At 35.9% G+C, this 19,419-nt stretch overlaps 1 protein-coding gene across 5 annotated transcripts in view; it reads left to right on the top strand.

The window, feature by feature from the left end:
• Positions 1 to 19,419, top strand: part of ATP2C1 (ATPase secretory pathway Ca2+ transporting 1) — a 160,714-nt gene that overhangs the window by 81,559 nt on the left and 59,736 nt on the right. For all 5 annotated transcript variants that reach the window (XM_057315964.1, XM_026497001.4, XM_057315966.1 and 2 more), the window contains exons 6-7: positions 1,640 to 1,701; positions 5,692 to 5,800. In XM_057315964.1, the coding sequence (XP_057171947.1) occupies positions 1,640 to 1,701; positions 5,692 to 5,800 (171 nt within the window). The remainder of the gene's footprint in view (positions 1 to 1,639; positions 1,702 to 5,691; positions 5,801 to 19,419) is intronic.

Genomic DNA, 19,419 nt, shown 5'->3' with positions numbered 1-19,419 from the left:
TTATCTGGGTTTTAGGGGGATATTGTATATTTTTATATTTGTGTCTACCCTTTTTCCCTTCTCTTTCAAATCTCCATTTCTCACCCCATTGTAAAACCTCACAGCCGTGAAAATAGCTAATTTGCTTTGTACTGTCATACATTGATGCCACCTTACAGTAAACTTAAAATATAACTTTCAAGTGTTCATTAGAGATGGCTGTCAGGTTTTTAGTGATATGTTAAAAGGTCATTTTGAGGGGCGCCTGGGTGGCACAGCGGTTAAGCGTCTGCCTTCAGCTCAGGGCGTGATCCCGGCGTTGTGGGATCGAGTCCCACATCAGGCTCCTCTGCTGGGAGCCTGCTTCTTCCTCTCCCACTCCCCCTGCTTGTGTTCCCTCTCTCGCTGGCTGTCTCTATCTCTGTCAAATAAATAAATAAATAAATAAAAATCTTAAAAAAAAAAAAAGTCATTTTGATACGGAAGTATCTCTGGAGTTATAGGAAGTGAGGCCTAAGAAGTCTGCAAAGGGATGTAAAGATTGGGCAGCTTTTACTTACTAGGATCTAGTATTGGTGAGTGTTTTCTAGCCTTCTGTGGAATTTTTGGGTAAAACTTCCAAATTCCTTAATATCCTTGTTACGGTTGGGGAGGGGTGTCTTAGAATTTTAATATTTCAGATTTGCCTCACTCTCACATTTGTTCCTCTTGCCTAAGTAAATACTGATTTGATTCTAAGTTACTCTTATATAGCTTTGCATTTGCTATTTCAAAAAGTTTCTGATGGTTGTGAAATTTTGAATAGTACTAGCACTGCAGTCATTTCAAAACACTCCCCAGCTTTCACTCCCACTACTCAGACTTTTCCCTTTTTAAATTTAGATCAAAAGATTGGTGTATTTAGTGCAGAAATGAGACAAAAATAGTGGTGATGTTATGTGAAGCAAGACTGCCCGTGGAAACGTGGACTAAGTAGTATGGTGAGATGAAAGATGTTTCTGACCCTCAGCTTTGATTATATGCATAGAGAAATGCTGGAGCATCACAGACTTAGGGCTCCTGAGGACGTCCCCTTTTGGATAATTCAGGGTGATGGGAAAGGTATCTGTGAAATTAGTGCCAGCCACAGCTCACTTTATTTAACAAATGTTCTTTCTATGCAAAGTTACTCCATAAACCTTTGCAGTAAGCATGTGCTTAAATCCTCAAAGCAGATGTTGCTTACAGTTAATTGTCTTTGATGTCTTTCGTCATTTAACACTAGAAGTAAAATTATCTTAATCATGAGGCTCAATGATTTTAACTTTTAATGACTGAAAATTATATACTTTTTGGACACACTAATGAGGGTTCTTTATTTTCTTATAAATAAACTGACCTTAGGCTTCACATTGAATATTAACATATAAAATTGGGAATATTTAATTGTCAGAATTGTTTGGCCACTATAATTTAACATTATTTAATAAGGGGTACACTTTTATGTTTTAGGAATATAAGTTCAAGTAAAGGAAAAGATAAGAACTGGGGGAAGTTTTTAAAACATGAGATTATTATTTACTTAAGTCTGACATGGAATATGTCCATAGGAACATACGTATTTGCATTTCTTTATAAGTGTTTTTTCTTAATATTCTGCTTTTTTTTTTTTTATAACTAGGAATATCGTTCAGAAAAATCTCTTGAAGAACTGAGTAAACTTATGCCACCAGAATGCCATTGGTATGATCCTTGTTTCTGATATGGATTTCTATTTTTTTTTAATTGAAGTATAATTAGTATACAGTGCTATATTAGTTTCAGGTGTATAATATAATGATTCAGCAGTTTTATACATTACTCAGTACTCACCACTGTAAGTATGTTCTTAATCCCCTTTATCTGTTTTACCCATACCCTCACTTATCTTCCCTCCGGCAAGACCAGCTTCTTCTCAGTATTTAAGAGTCTGTTTTTTTTGTTGTTGTTGTTTGGCACTTTTTTCTTTGTTGATTTGTTTTGCTTCTTTAACTCCATATATGAGTGAAGTCATACAGTATTTGTCTTCCTCTGTCTAAATTATTTCACTTAGCATTATACCCTCTCTAGGTCAATCTGTGTTGTTGCAAATGGTGAAAATCTCATTCTTTTTTATGGCTGAGTAATATTCGTGTGTGTGTGTGTGTGTGTGTGTGTGTGAGTACATGTGCCACATTGTCTTTATCCATTCATCTGTGGATGGACACTTGGGTTGCTTGCGTATCTTGGCTATTGCAAATAATGCTGCAATAAACATAGGGATGCATATATCTGTTTGAATTAGTGTTTTCATTTTCTTTTGGTAAATACTTAGTAGTGGAATTACTGGATCATATGGTAATTCTACTTTTAATTTTTTGAGGAATGTCCATACTGTTTTCCACAGTGGCTGCACCAATTTGCATCCCACCAACAGTGCATGAAGGTTCCTTCTTCTCCACATCCTCACCAACACTTGTTTGTCTTTTTGGTTGTAGCCATTCTGACGGATGTAAAGTGATATCGTATTGTGGTTTTGATTTGCATTTCCTGATGATTAGTGATGTCGAAGATCTTTTCATGTGTCTGTTGGCCATCTGTGTGTCTTTCCTGGAAAACTGTTTATTCATGTCCTCTGCCCCTTTTTAATCAGAGTATTTGTTGTGTGTGGGTTTTTTTTTGTTTTTTTGTTTTGTGTGTGTGTGTGTGTGTGTGTGTCGAGTTGTAGGAGTTCTTTTAGATCTTTTGGATATTATATTAGCCCCTTATTGGATATATTATTTGCAGATATCTTCTCCATTCAGTAGGTTGCTGGGCTGTGTTTTTTTTTTTTTTTTCTTTTTTAATGGTTTCTTTTGTTGTGCACAAGCTTTTTATTTTCATGTAGTCCCAACAGTTAATTTTTGCTTTTGTTTCTCTTGCCTGAGGAGACATATCTAGAAGAATGTTTCTGTGGCAGATGTCAAAGAAATTACTGCCTGTTTTTTCTTCTAGGTGTTTTATAGTTTTAGGTCTTACATTTAGGTCTTAATTCATTTTGAGTTTATTTTTGTGTATGGTGAAAGAAAGTGGTTTAGTTTCATTCTTTTGCATGTAGCTGTCCAGTTTTCCCAATACCATTTATTGAAGAGATGTCTTTTCCCCATTGTATGTTCTTGCCTCTTTTGTCGTAGGTTAATTGACTATATAAGCGTGGGTTTATTTCTGGGCTCTGTATTCTGTTCCATTGATCTATGTGTCTGTCTTCCCATTTGTTTGTGTCATCTTCACTTTCTTTCATCAGTGTTTATAGCTTTTGGAGTATAGGTATTTAATCTCTGTGGTTAAGTTTATTTCTGGGTATTTCATTCTTTTTGGTGCAGTCGTACATGGGATTGTTTTCTTAATTTCTCTTTCTGCTTCATCTTTGTTAGTGCATAGAAATGCAACAGATTTCTGCATATTAATTTTGTATCCAGTTACTTTACTGAATTCATTATCAGTTCCAGTAGTTTTTAGGTGGAATCTGTAGGGTTTTTCTACATATAGTAACATGTCATCTGCAAATAGTGACAGTTTTATTTCCTCCTTAGCAAACTGGATTCTTTTTTTTCCTTGTCTGATTGCTGTGTCAAGGCCTTCTAGTACTGTGTTGAATAAAAGTGGTGAGAGTGGACATCTTTGCCTTGTTCCTGATCTTAGAGGAAAAGCTCTTTTTCATCATTGAGTATCATGTTAGCTGTGGGTTTCTCATATAAGGCCTTTATTATGTTGATGTATGTTCCCTCTAAACCTACTTTGTTGAATTTTTGTCATGAATGGATGTTGTACTTTGTTAAATGCTTTTTCTGCATCTGTTGAGATGATCATATAGTTTTTATCGTTTCTCTTGCTAATACAATGCATCATGTTGATTGATTTGGGAATATTGAACTACCCTTGCATTTCTGGAATAAATCCCACTTGATCGTGGTGAATGATATTTTTAATGTGTTGTTGGATTTGGTTTGCTTATATTTTGTTGAGGATTTTTACATCTGTCTTCATCAGAGACATTGGCCTGTAGTTTTTGTTTTTTTGTAGTGTGTTAATCTGGTTTTGGTGTCAGGGTAATGCTGTTCTCATATAATGAATTTGGAAGCTTTTCTTTGTCTTCTATTTTTGGAATTATTTGAGAAGAATAGGTATTAAGTCTTCTTTATAAATGTTTGATAAAATTCACCTGTGAATCCACCTGGTCCTGGACTTTTACTGGGAATATTTTGACTACTGATTGAATTCCATTGCTAGTAATTCGTCTGTTCAATTTTCTTTCTTTTTGATTTAGTCTTGGAAGTTTATATGTTTCTAGGAATTTATCCATTTCTTCAAAGTTGTCCAATTTGTTGGCATATAATTTGTCATAATATTCTCTTATAATTCTTTTTATTTCTGTGGTATTGTTTGTTATTTTTCCTACTTCATTTCTGATTTTATTTGAGTCCTCCCTCTTGTTTTCTTGAGTCTGGCTAAAGGTTTATCAATTTTGTTGATCTTTTCAAAGAACTGGCTCCTAGCTTTATTGATCTGTTCTGTTGTGTTTTTTTTAGTCTCCATTTTATTTATTTCTGCTCTAATCTTTATTATTTTCTTCCTTCTACTGGCTTTGGGTTTATTCTCCTTTTTCCAGCTTCTTTAGGTGTAAGGTTTATTTGAGATTTTTCTTGTTTCCTGAGGTAGGCCTGTATTGCTATAAACTTCCCTCTTAGAACAATTTTTGCTGTGTCCCAAAGATTTTAGACCGTTGATTTTTTTTTTAGAAAATCAGCAAGGAAACAATGATTTTGAGTGACACATGAGACCAACTTGACCTAATAGGTATATTCAGAACATTCCATCCAAAAACAGTGGAGTACATATTCTTTTCAAGTGCACATGGAACATTCTTTAGAATAGATCATATATTAGGCCACAAAACAAGTCTCAATAAATTCAAAAATATTAAAATTATATCATGCATCTTTTCTGACCACAATGGTATGAAACTGGAAATATCACAAGAAAAAATCTGGAAAGAACACAAATACATGGAAGCTACATGGCATGCTACTAAACAATGAATGGGCCAACCAAGAAATCAAAGAGGAAATAAAAAACTACATCAAAAACTAATGATGTACTGTATGGTGACTAACGTATCAATTAAAAAAGAATACATGGAGACAAATGAAAATGGATTTTCACTCTTAAAAATAGAAATTGAATGTGAGTAGTACAATATACTTTGTGTCACCAGATTTGTCTAAACATAAGGTAGAAATCATTAGTCTGACATGAAAAATTCATGTTCTGTTCAGTGTAGCAAGTTGTAATATTAGAACTTTTAAGTTGTAATGTTAAGATTATTGAGACAGTTTTTTGTGTGTGTGTGACTATGTGCTAAGCACTGTTGGGGTTGCAGTGATGTACAATCAGACAGACCCAGATGAATAAGAAGGTTGCTTCAGTTTTCACATTTCACATTTGAACAATAACTGGTTACTTCTTCCAATGCTTTTTTGGTAATCTGAACATCTTAATTACCAAGAATAGAAAAATAATTGTTTGCTTAGTTTCTTATATTTGACCTACCTTCTTTGAAGTGATAATAATACTACAATATGTTTTTCCTCAGGTAAGCCCACTAGAAAGCATTTTTTTAAATAACTGGTGTGGCTTTCTTTTTTCAGCCATGGTTGTTTCTGTTTCATGTTATAGTGTGCGTGAAGGAAAATTGGAACATACACTTGCTCGAGACTTGGTTCCAGGTGATACAGTTTGCCTTTCTGTTGGGGACAGAGTTCCTGCTGATTTACGCTTGTTTGAGGTAAGTTTGGTGTTTTAATTTCTTTGGGCTGCTGTAGCAAAATACCATAGCCCGGGTCGCTTACAAACAACAGAAAATTATTTCTCATAGTTCTGGAGGCTGGGAAATCCAAGATCAAGGGTCCAATCCAGTTGTGTTTGGAGGAGGCCCTCTTCTGGTTCATAGCTGGTGTCTTCTGTCTGTCCTCAGATGGTGGAAGGGGATAGGGAGCTCTATGAGGTCTCTTTTATAAGAACACTAATTCCATTTGTGAGAGCTCCACCCTCATTACCTAAGCACATCTGAAAAGTCACACCTCCCAATACCTCATGTTTGAGAGTTAGGATTTCAATATATAAAGTTGGAAGGGGGGGTACCCATATTCAGACCATAGCATTTGGTTATCTGTTTGTGAGAAGTGAAAATACTTGGATGTAGACTAAAGGATGGACATTAGTAATTTTAAGAATTAATGCATAGTTGATTTGGACTCTTGATTTTCAAGTTTAAAATGTAACATATATAAACATGTCTTTTTTTCTTAAAATGTATTTATCTTTACCACAGAGTTTTTGAGGTGTCCATTAGTCAATCAGCTGATCTTTATAGAAATGTGTAGTAGGCCTTGTGGGAGACACAAAGATGATGTAATGAGTTCTTGTGATCGGGGAGCATACTATTTGTGTACATAAATCACTCACCAGAAAATAAGATAGAGCCTGGTAAATGACTAAGAGAAGTACAAAAAATGGAGTGTGAAAATTCAGAGAAAGGAGCGGTTACTTCTAATTTCAGTGAAAATCAGATAATGCCTTAGACAACATGACTTTGGTGGTGAGAACCGAAGGGTAGTGCTGGGCAGAGATGAGGAAGACCATGAAGCAGCAATATTCAGATCACTGTGAATGTCCCAGTATATAGTACCGGGCTAGAATATGTTACGGGTAGAAAATGTATGGTGGAATCAGATTTGGGGGGGCCTTGGATGCTCTACTTCAGATTTTATTGGTTAGGATTTAGCTTTGAAGGTCATATGCAGCTGGCAAATGATCTTACCCATAATCTGGCCACAGTGTGTAGAATAGATTGACGGGCTAGAAAATGGAGTTAGGCACCTAGTTTAGTATGCCAGTCTCATCTACTTTTGGAATTAACAGGCTGCTCATTAATACCTATAGAGGTGTCAGTCTTTGAATACTTACTATGTCCCAAAATCTGAGTGTTCTTAGAGGTTATGGAAAGCCTAAAGAACCTTCCTGAACTATAAGAAGAACAGACTTCACTTACTCCTGAAGTAATGGCCTTTTCTTCAAATACTTAAAATTTCTCCTTAGGAAGATACCAGATTGCTTTAATTGGTGAGTGGAGATAATTGATAATACAGCAAGTATTGGGAATATTGTTATTTTGCTTTATTACTTTCTGCCCTTAGTTTATCTCTTTAGGTCATACTGTTTTTTACTCATTTCCTCTCCCTTCTATTCCTAATACTTAGTTTATAAGAAGATCTTGGATTATTATTCCATAGAGATTTGGTAGGCCTGTCACTTGATATAAATCATCTTCCTTTTCCCCAGAGGGCCCTAATCTGAATTCATGGAGTTCATATCATCATTTATTCTGGAGTCCTTCTCTTCCAGTTTAGAAGAAGACCTCCTCAGTGGGGCAGTAAGAAAATGGTGTTTCCCATTATTTGAACATTTTGAGCAGTATAATGACATAGAAACTTTAAAACACCATTTGACTTGGAAAAAAAGTATTTTAGGATTTTCATTTAAATAAGGTTTAATTGATCTGAGAATTAATTATTTCAGAGTTCATGTGCAAATAGGAAAAAAACAGTCAGAATTCTGGATTAGTAGGTATCTTATCCACTTAACAAATATACTTTGAAGACTTACTGTGAGTTCAGTAAGGGAATTCTTGACCTTTTAAAGCTTGATGTTATAAAAATTGAGAGCATGTACTTTGTGGAGTAATTTGTTGTTAGTGTTTTTCCCCTACCTGTTAACTTTTCAGATACTTTTCTTTAGCACATGTTTCATTTGGCAGTGCTATAGTTAGGTTGATTTTCTTCTAGTTAATCCATGTTTATGTATATAGTTGAACATCTTTGATTCCCTCTATCACTTTCTGTCCTGTTCATTTTACCTATCACCTTGGTACCTCAGGCCGACTTTTACAACAACTTTTACATTAGATTGAGGTAACCTTCCTAAAAGATTTGAACCTTTCGTGTTGCTTCTACTAACCTATGACATAATAAGGCTGTTAAGGTCAGTTTCTCTTCTGGACACACAGGCTACTAGCTTTTGGAATTAGGTTGGCTTAGTGGAGTGTTATTTGCTGAATTTGGCTATGGTGATCTTGGGATGGTTTTTTTAAGGCTAGCTGGTCATTTGATGTTCTTGTATGAAATAAGCTTTTCATTAAGATTTAAAGGAAACCGAAAACTCACATACCTTTGAGATATTAATTAATTTCTCAAAACAAAGTGTGTCAATTTCACTCTAGATAAAGCAAGTGTCTGGGACTTTCATAGTATCGTTCTCTTCTTGTGGATGATGTGGTCTAAGACCAAGGTTGCCACTTTAGTGTTGTTATGCTGCAACTCTAGGGTTCCTATCATAAATTTTGAAGGTTCAGATTTTGACTATAAAACTTGCCTGGGCATTCAGTTGCATTTTGTCTGCAAGTTCAGTGTCATGACTGCTACACAACTTTTATTTGGTATTATCTGTTCGTAGGCTGTGTCTTAAGTCAGGTCAGGCTACTGTAATCAAATACCATGGACTGGTGGCTGAGAGAGTGATTGCTCTCTCTCTTCCACCTCTTATAAAGCCATTAATCCCATTACGAGGGCCTCACCCACACAAGCTCATCTAACTCTAATTACCTCCCAAGGAAATTACCATCATATTGGAGATTAAAGCTTCAACATGAATTTTACTGGGACACAGTTCAGTCCATAGCAGGCTGAGACTGTGATTTAGAAATCCTTTTTAAAGAAGATTAATGTTGATAACTTAAGGAATTCTGTATTTTGTTTTCATAGCCAAGGAATGAAACACTATGTGTTGATGGCAGTAACCTTACTGTTACAGGATTTTTTCTCCGTTGGTGCCCATGGTTTTTAGTCACATTGCTTCAAAGAATGAATAGGTAGACCAGACAGAGTGGTGGGTAGCAAATTAAGGCTTATTGAGGATAGCAAAGTGATAGTACAAAGCTCCCGAGGAAGGAGGGGGTCTAAGAGGGTTGCCACTGGAATTTTTAAGTCTAGGGGTTTTTATGGGCTTGTTGGCAGGCTATTTTAATCTGATTAACCCTCCCTGTGCCTGTCATCCAGTCAGTTTTTTGTCACATGGGAAAGGGTGGCGGGGCTCCTTCTAGGGTGGTGTAAAATCCTGTTAAGGGTGGTTGCCTCTTAGGGCGGGGGTGGGGGGTGGAAAGCCTTGTCCCTTCCTGCCTGCCTTCCAACAATCCTTCATTATCACTGGCTCAGGAGCCTTAAGAGTCACTGGTGGAGCTGGGACAGTAAAACTTAAAGGAATTGAGCTATGAGTATGTTTTCTGGGTTTTTTTCTCAGGGTTTTTATTTTAATTTTTGATAGTATTTGAGAAGTGGCACCACTGAGCATTAATTGGTGGTGGCTAATGGATTGGTCAGACTGTGACTTTAGATGAAGGAGTCTTACAGACCATACCTCCGTAACAGTACATTTTGCCTTTTTGGAAACGGGGTAGCATTTTTTTCTTATTGTTTCAGGTAAAGTCTGTATCAACATTTGGACAAAGGATTCTTTGTGAGAGAAAACAATCTAAGAGTCAAAGGAAAAGAGGGTTTCTTTCTTCTATTGAAAATATTTTACTTCTCTCAGCTTTAATTTTCTGACTAAGCCTGAAATGGTGCCTGAAATGTAGCAAGATTTTTCTTTTACTTGAGGTTCTGAATGAGTAATTCCACTGACACTTTCTTTTGTGGCTCACTTGCTTGTGGGTAGCCTATATCATTCTTTGAAACTGTCTTTAAGATCTAGACACTGGGTACAATTGCATTCTTTTTTTTTTATGTTTTTTTATATGATTTTCTAAATGTATCAAACTTTTAAAGACAGCTTATCAGTTGTATGCCCGAGGGCCAAGAATTAGCCATTTTTATGACCCTAGATTATCAATTGGACCATTTAAACCTAGGCCAAAAGATATCTCCACTAGGAGTGAAAGCCTACTGGGGCCTTCCTCAGAAGTCAAACTTAAATGAAGGCAGTTGGCATTACATAGTGAGCCTTTTTAACATCACAAATCCATATACTTTGTTATAGAATAGTAGTTCAGCTTAGTGAGTAGATTTTGGTTGCTTTAGGTTATTCCTTTCTATTCTTTAGTTCCCCTGTAAAAACCAAAGATAATGAGCACAGATCTACTTTGGTTACCTACCAATGGAAGGAGTCAAAGATAGTCTTCTTGACTGAAACTTTACTTAGCCTTTATGTCTGTTTCTGTAAAGCTCACAGTTTTGTGCACACTTTTGTTGAGAACCATGAATAAGGGCGGCTGGGTGGCTCAGTTGGTTAAGCGTCTGCCTTCTCAGGTCATGGTCCTGGGGTTCTGGGATCAAGTCCCACATCGGGCTCCCTCTGCTCTTCAGGGAACCTGCTTCTCCCTTTCCTTCTGCCTGCCACTCCCCCTGCTTGTGCTCTCTGTCTGTGTCAAATAAATAAATAATCTTAAAAAAAAAAACCCTCTGTGTTGGCTAATTTCATTAGAGGAGTTATCTTTCTGTGTCAGAGCATTCTGACTTTCTGAGTTACAAAATATATTTTCCATTTACTCAGCGAAACCTTGATATTCTGGTGAAACTCAGATTCGGATTTTGTTTGCAATGTTTTTTGAAAAAAAAATCTTTTCAAACATTCACTAGAATACAAGTGCATGTTATGTTAAATTTACTTATTTTGGTAATGGAGCTAATTTAGGCAAAATGTAATGCCTCTCTTTGGAAATTGGTCTGTGTTATGAGGTCATTTTAGCCATTTGGTAAATGTTTGAGTATCGTATATAGAACACTGTACCAGGCTTTAGGGCTAGGAAGTGAAAAAGACACAATTTGTGCCCTTTCTGCTGGGAGACACCAACTTGCAAACAACTGTGATTCAAAGAGTAAAATGTGTCTTATGAATTGAACATATGAGCTTAGGTAAGCCACTTAACTAGGTCTCTGTTTTCTCACTGTGACCTACTGTTGCCCCAGGGCATTATATCCTAACTTTTAAGGTGCAAAGGAATCATCTGGATTCTGTTTTGGCAGCTGTGGGGTGGGGAGAAGATTCTGCATTCTTAACTAGCTCTTAGTCCATGCCAAAAGTGCTGGTCTATCTACCACATAAAAAAAGTTTAAAACACACACACACAAAACTTCACTGAGATATAATTCACATTCAAAATAATTTACACATTTAAAATCATTCAGTCACTTTCCATATAGTCTGAATTGTGCAACCATCACCACAGTGTTAACTGTAAAACATTTTTATCACTCCCAAAAGAACACCTTTACTTTTTAGTAGTCACTATGTTCTCTCCCCTTACCCAGAGTCTGGTAGCCACTAATTTGCTTGCTCTTTCTGTATACATGTACCTATTCTGGACATTTCATTATAAATGAAATTAAATACTATGTAATCTTTTGTGTCTGGCTTCTTTTAGTTAACAATGTTTTCAGAGTTCATCCATGTTGTAGCACGTATCGTTATTTCATTGCTTTTAATTACCAGATAGTATTCCATTGTACGTGTATGCCACACAGTTGTAAATCCATTTACATTTAAAGTGATTATTAATAGAGGACTTTCTTATCCCATTTTGCTATTTGTTTTCTATATGTGTTATGTTTTTTATGTTCTTCACTTTCTCCAATCTCCCTTTTTTTGTGTTTGGTTGAAATTTTTAAAAAATTCATTTTGATTACCTCCTGAATTTTTTTTCTGTATACTTCTTTACATATTTTCTTAGTGGTTATGATGTGGATTACAGTTAACATCCTAAATTTAGGGACGCCTGGGTGGCTTAGTCAGTTAAGTGTCTGCTTTTGGCTCAGGTCATGATCCCAGGGTTCTGAGATCAAGGTCCTCATTGGGCTCCTTGCCTATTGGGGAGCCTGCTTTTCCCTCTGCCTGCTACTCTCCCTGCTTGTGCGTGCACGCTTTCTCTCTCTCTGACAAATAAATAAATAAAATCTAAAACAAACAAACAAAAATCCTAAATTTAGAACAGTGGTTTGAATTCATACCAACTTTACTTCAATAGCATGCAAAAACTTCACTCCTTACAGCTTACTTTTCCTTACACCTTCGTGTTGGTGTCACAAATTACATTTTTATGCATTCTGTGCCCATTAACCATACATTTATAAGTATATTATATAAATCAGGAAAAATAGAGGAGTTACAAAGTCAAAATACAATAATGCTGGCATTTATATTTCCCTGTGTAGTTACGTTTACTGGAGTTTATTTCTTTATACGGCTTTGAGTTGCTTTCTGCTCTCCTTTTGTTTTAGCTTGAAGGACTCTACTTTAGCATTTCTTGTGGGGCATGTCTGCTAGCAATGAATTATTTTGTTAGCTATAATTAATAGCTTTTGGTTAAATGGGAATGTCTTAATTTTTCTTTATTTTTGAAAGATAGTTTTGCTGGTTGTAGACTTCTTTTTGATCTCCCCCCCCCCGCCCCAGCATTTTAGTGTGTCCACTGGTTCTAGCCTCCATGGTTTCTAATAAGAAATGGCTGCTAATCTTATTGAGAACATGATGAGTTGCTTCACCTTTGCTGTTTTCAAGATTGTGTCTTTGTCTTTCAACAGTTTGATTATGTCTGTCAGTCTAGATGGCTTTGAGTTTTTCCTGTTTGGAGTTTATTGAGCTTCTTTGATATATAGATTCATGTCTTTTATTAAATTTTGGAAGATTTTGTTTTTAATTATCTTTTCAAATATTCTTTCTGCCCATTTCTTTTTTTTTCCTCCCTGAGACTACATTATACTTATATTGGTATGTTTGATGATGTCCCACAGGTACTTTAAGCTCTGTTCATTTTTCTTTATTTTTTTTCTCTCTGTCCTTCAGACTGGTTAATTTCAATTGTCCTGTCTTTTTGTTTGCTCATTTTTGCCCCTCCTTGTTCAGATCTGCTGTTGAACCCCTCCAGTGAACTTATGATTTCAGTTGTACTTTCAGCATCAGGATTTCTGTTTGTTTCTTTTTTATGTTTTCTTTCTCTCAATTGATAGTCGTTTTTTTTATTATTATTATTGTTTTCCTGATTTCCTTTAGTTCTTTGTCCATGGTTTTTTTAGTTTATTGAGCATATTTAAAACAGTTGATTTAAAGTCATTCTAGTAAGTCCAATGTCTGGCCTTGCTGAGGGATGATTTCTGTCAGTCCATTTTTTTCCTGTGAATAGGTCATACTTTTGGGGTTTTTTGTATTTGTAGTTTTTTTGTTGAAAACTTTGTATTTTGAATGTTATACTGTCATAATTTTGTACATTAGATTCTACCCTTCCCTAAGGTTTGTTGTTTTTGATTGTTGAGGGTTGCAGTGGTTGAATTTGTTCAGTGACTTTTCTTAAAAAAAAACAAAAAAAACAAAAAAAAAAACAGCCCCCCCCCCCCCGCAAAGACTGTATTTCTTTTTATGTATGGTCATTGACATTTCTGTTCCATTTTCTCAGCAGACAGCTTTTTTTTTTGATTCAGAGAGGAGAAACAATTACTACTCTCTTGGTCTTTGTAGCTTGTCTTTGAGTTGGAGCACTTCTTGATCATTGAGCCTAGGTTGTCTACAGCGCTTCTTCACCTTCACCTTCACCTTCACCTTCACCTTCACCTGCTTGTGCCAAATCCACAGGTCTGTCAGGGTGCAAGTCTAGGGTCTTCTCAGGTCTTTCTGAGCACACATCTGGTTATAGGCATGCGTTTTGCACTCTGTCTTCCCTGGTATATATGGCAGCCCATCCAAGCCCCTGTTCCCTCACAAAACTTTCTCTTTGGCGTCTTTCTTCCCTGGCTTTTGGTTGTGTCTGCTGCTTGTCTTATTCCTAGTCCTTTGTCTGCTAATGTATGGCCTTAACCTTTTGGCAGACACCCAGAAAGTCATTGTAGCTGCATTGGAGTGGTGTTTTGAAGTAAATATTAGCCTCTGCACCAGCCCCCCAGGGAACTGCCAGACAGGTTAAAACAGTCTTTTAAGAACAAGGTCTGTTTTAGCCCCCACCTACCAGTAAGCTGCAACAGGAAGACAAGCTTCTGTCCCCACAGCCGGCACTGCTTCTCTGGACAGTGGGAGAGAGTAGACAGGTCAACAAAAATGCCACAGTGCCTTCCTACCAAAATTCAGCAGCCTTTTTCTTCATTAAGTATTTCCTTGGTTGTTTTAAGTTTTTGATTTGAGAGTTGATTCTGTCAGTTTTTGCCAGCCTATGATTTTTTTAGTAGAGAGACCAATTCTTTGAGTGCCCTGTTCACAAATTTTTATATCAACTTAAGTGTATTTTTTTGCTAAGTCAACTTGATAAATTGATTTATAGTATGTTGCTCCCCCTCTTATTGTAATTTATCACCAAAACTTTGGTTTTAAAGGTTTCTGAATTACTAAACTTATATACAGACTTGTAAAAAAAAAAAAAAGCAGTTTTAAATTAGCTGTCAAAAGAAATTGAGTAGAATATTGGAGAAGGTATATGGTATATTTGTGAAATTTAGGCACATTCCTATTTGATGTAATCACTCTTTTTGGATTTGGAAAGGATGTGTATTTCTGAATTGTCTTGAGTTGTTATTATATGTCTATATGTCTAAATTGTCTTGGACTGTCATTATAGAGTTTGGAAAACCCATCCATATGTAGAGCACTGGGAATGTTGGTTCTCTTAGAGTGTAAAAGCTTGAGCTGTGCTTAGTGTTTTGTTGTCTGAGTTTTGTAGATCATTGGTTAAAAAGCAGTGTGAGCTTAGAAATCTGTTTATGTTTAAAATGTTGAAGAGAAAACTTTTTTTTTTTCTCATTAAGTCACTAGAATTTAAAAAGACAATATGGGAGGGTTTGAAGTGAGACTTAGTCTCTTTGGTTTAAGAGTCTCATTTCATATGGGTAGGAAAGGACTGTTGAAAAGTAGGTCCCTTTTTGAAATTTGGTTTCCTTAAAATCGTCTTGGCAAAATATCCTAGAAATCATTGTTAACCAAATACTGGTCTTTAAGTTATTAGCCACTTGATCAAGTTGAATCTATCTAGCACTTAAGTCAGAAAGTTACCAATTCAATAACAATATAAATATTTACCATGGGATAAAATCCATTTCATGTAGGCCTTTTTAAATTTATAACACTTGGTTGTGACGTAGGTAGTTTGGGTCCAAGAACCCAGGGATGCTCCCACAGGAGCAGCCAAGAGGGTTCTTGGCTTCATGCAGGATAGAAATCAAATATGAGCAGGAAAAAGTGAAAGCAGAGTTTATTGAGTAGTCGTGAGTACCGAGACTAGCAGATGGAGTGTCTGGGAGACTTGAAAAGGAGAGGAGAATGAGTCTTGTCGTTGTTTGGGGTTAGAGATTTATATTGGAAAGAGGTCTAGGGTATGTGTTCCTTCAGGAATCCTGGGTAGGGTCCAGTCAAAGGTGTCAGGTGAACAATAGGTGTCATTTCATAAATGACCAAAGGTAGGGCTTTTGATGCCAGTGTCAGCTGAGGTTTGTTCAAAGCTAATGTCCTCGAACATGTTCAGGATCTGGCTCTTCTTGGATGTTGTTAGGTGTTTGGGGCCTAGGACAAAACTCAGAGAATGATTCACTTTCTTGCTTCTCCCTTGAAGTGGGGACATAGTTTCTCTGGCTGATTCAGAAACAAAATACAGAACATGAGTAAATGAAGCCTAACAGAAAAGAGCAGAGATGGAGTGTTTCTAAAATGGAGTCCCTTCAGCTTCCCTATTTTAGTTGGTTAGACTTTGATTGTTAATAAACTAGAGCTCATGAAGACATTTTCATCACATTTTCCTTCATTTGAATAAACAGTAAGAGGAATCTTAATTTTTGAGACCAAAAGTAAGAAATTTTGTCCTATCAGGCAGCTGCAGATGATTAGTTTGGAATTCTTTTCTGGGGAAAGAAAGCCATTTCTGATTTTCTTTTAGTTCTAGACTAGAGAGGTGATTGATTTCAGCAGCATACAGTATACCAAGCCTTTCTTTAGTTTAAGAACTTATCTGTTGCTGTGTTATTCCATATTAACTGTAATTTTTTTAAGCAGTCATTTTTTTGCTTTTTGGGAAAGCTTTGTGACTTAGGCTTGTAGTTTCTTTCTGCCTAATATTTTATAGGAATAATCCTGTGAAGTTTTTCAACCAGTTTTATTTTGTAGGTATTAAATATTCAGATGTGGATTATGTATACATCTTGATTCTTATTTATATTCTGACTTTTGAATTGTGTTGTGTCTTACATCTCCAGTAGAGTGCCTGAGGAATAATGAAAGAAAGTGAAACATAATGTTTCCCAATTCATTAATAGCTCTTCTGAAGGTTTACCACTTAAACTTTTGGCTAGAAGGCAGGGAGCTGGCTGGTTCTTTGATTTTGTTTTATTCTACCTTTCCGTTTCTCATAAATGCAGTGGATAAATGACTCTGATATCTTTCTTCCTAGATGAATTAAATTGTGACTGTGTTAAACTGTTAATAGGGTTGCTTAATTCATTAAATACCACATTCTTAGAAATGACTTTCTTCCCCTCACTCCCCCAAAACTACTTCCTGTGGAAACTCTTGTAATAACCGTTAAGAAAAAATAAGTTGTAACCTAGAAAATGGTCTTGCTCAGGGCACCTGGCCGACTCAGTTGGAAGAGCATGCAACTCTTGATCTTAGGGTCTTGAGTTTAAGCCCCACGTTGGTTGTAGAAATTACTTAAATAAATAAACTTAAAAAACATTCTCGTTCCACAGACAGTTGAGATTTGTGCAGTTTGCTACATTGTATGATTTGGACAAATTTTATTGATAATGTATTCTTTTTTTTTTTAAAGTAAGCTCTCGGCCCAATGTGGGGCTCAAACTCAGGACCCTGATGTTAAGAGTCATATGCTCTATTGACTGAGCCAGCCAGGTGCCCTATTAATAATATATTCTTGATTTTCTTTACACATTTATGTATATGTGTATACACACGCACACACACACACACACATACACACACATATATTTATATATATACACACATAAATATAAAATAGAGATCTAAAGCTCCCTTTTTTTTCCCACATCAGTTTCTACACTATACAGCGCTGACTGCTGTTGTGCTAAAAATGATGTTTCTTCTTTGTAGAAAAACCTGATTTGAACAAAAATTCCTATTAGATGGTTATTGAACTGATAAGTTTGACACTGAAGAGCTAGGTCACTGACAGAGCCAATAAAGCTGTGCTTTTCTTCCCTTTTTAAAAAGTCAGATTATTTTCGGGGTGACTGGGTGGCTCAGTCGGTTAAACTTCTTCCTTTGGCTCAGTTCATGATCCTGGGGTCTTGGGATCAAGCCCTGCATCAGGCTCCCTGCTCAGCAGGGAGTCCGCTTCTCTTAGCCCTCCCTTCCCCCTCCTCGGCCCCTCCGCATTGCTCATTCTCTCTCTTTCTCTCAAATAAATAAATAAAAATTTTTAAAAAGTCAGATTATTTTCATATTCTTTGTTCTGATAGCAAATGTTAGTATTTATCCATGTTTAAGATTTATGTTTAGGGGCGCCTGGGTGGCGCAGTTGTTAAGCGTCTGCCTTCGGCTCAGGGCGTGATTCGGCATTATGGGATCGAGCCCCACCTCAGGCTCCTCCGCTGTGAGCCTGCTTCTTCCTCTCCTACTCCCCCTGCTTGTGTTCCCTCTCTCGCTGGCTGTCTCTATCTCTGTCGAATAAATAAATAAAATCTTAAAAAAAAAAAAAAGATTTATGTTTAAAGCAAAAAGTCTTCAATGGAAAAACATTAATTTTGCCTTTCACAGGGAGGAGGAGTTCTGTAGATGTACACAAGTGTTTGTTTTGAAATATTGCAGGTCTCATTTCTAATTAAAGTCAGAAAAATTATATGCAGTTTTGATTTTTATAACAAGCATTGAAGAGGAGCTTGCTAAATAAAAACTTTTTGTTGACTTGTAATTCAGAATAATATATAATTTTTAAATATAACTTTTCTTAATGTCTTCTAGAAGCAGTTACAAAACTAGGGAGGAAAAGTAATTTGCAAATTGATTCTCTAAATAGTTAATAGGAATTTGAAGTTAATCTTTCAATGTTTGGGTTTCATCTCCATAGCTTACTATCTATATGATGTTGGGGAGTTACTTTACCTTCCAAAGTGTCTATATATACAGAAGGGGGATGATAATAATAGTACCTGCCTCATTGGAGTTGTTGGTAGCTAAGTAGTTGTTAGTAGATAACTTAGCATAGGTATGTAGCAAGGTGCCTTGCAGATAGTAAGCAGTGAAATATTAGCTGATTGTTTTTAGTACTAGTGCCATCTTTGAGGAATGACCTAACGTTTTTTTCTTACCTTGGTAATAGAATGTATTAGTGTGAAAAATTATACAGTCCTAAGTTTAATTTGGAAAGAAAACGTCAAATAAATATGTTCCTTTAATAAAGAAAAATTCCTTTGCCTTTGAACATGGTGGTTTTTCTTTTTCTTTTTTCCTTTCCTTTTCTTTTTTTTTTTTTTAAATCTGTAGTTAGGTTGAAGTAATGAACCCAGATTTACCTGGCCTGTCTTTACCTATGCAATTATAGAAAATGGGAAGCTTTTTAAAGACTAAAGGACAGGTGATCTTTACTTTAAGAAAGACTTTTTATAAGCCTGTTTTGATACTAAAATCTATAACATTTACATGGTATTAAACTTTTAGGAAACACTAGCACAGTTTAGTCTCTTTGAAATTATGTGATATAATTTATTTTCATTCTGAACATTTTTCGGCTTCATGATCTAATCTGTAAATTCTTGATTACATTTGCAAAGTTATATGTCTACTTAGCACAGGAACACAACAGGCATATTCATACCCCCATGGTCTTTGTACTTTTTGCTTTCTTTGCCTAGAATCCTTTCATCTTGATTGTGGCCCATCCTTGGGGCCCTCACGTTAATCATGACTCTACAAAAGGGTTGTCTACTTTTGAGAGATGTTCTTTCCTTTATCCAGAATGTCACTCCCCATCCTCATGCATTTTTTCCTCATAATGAGGTATTATATTACATACTCTTGTTTTTTTATTTTTAGATCACTTTCCCATAAGAATAAGAGCTAAGGGCTGGGACTTAATTTTATTGCTGATTCCCATTGTGTATGATATAGTACAGGGCCTGGCATTAATAAATATTTTTTAAGTGAATGAATCAATGAAATTGATCAAGTTAAAATATAGTTTTACTGTATAGATGGGGAGGATGCATGAGCCAATTTTTATATTTATTTTCTAGGAGATATTTATGCTCATGAAAAAATGAACCATTTGAAACGATGAGATTTATTATTTCCACCCCATACCCCCACCCCCAAAACCCAGCAGGATTTCAAGTTTGAGTATTTTGTACATAGTAT

This window comes from Ursus arctos, unplaced genomic scaffold (genome assembly GCF_023065955.2).
Source record: "Ursus arctos isolate Adak ecotype North America unplaced genomic scaffold, UrsArc2.0 scaffold_20, whole genome shotgun sequence".
Classification (NCBI taxonomy): Eukaryota; Metazoa; Chordata; class Mammalia; order Carnivora; family Ursidae; genus Ursus; species Ursus arctos.
Note: the sequence above shows the minus strand (reverse complement) of the source record. Positions and strands in the feature narration are given on the sequence as shown.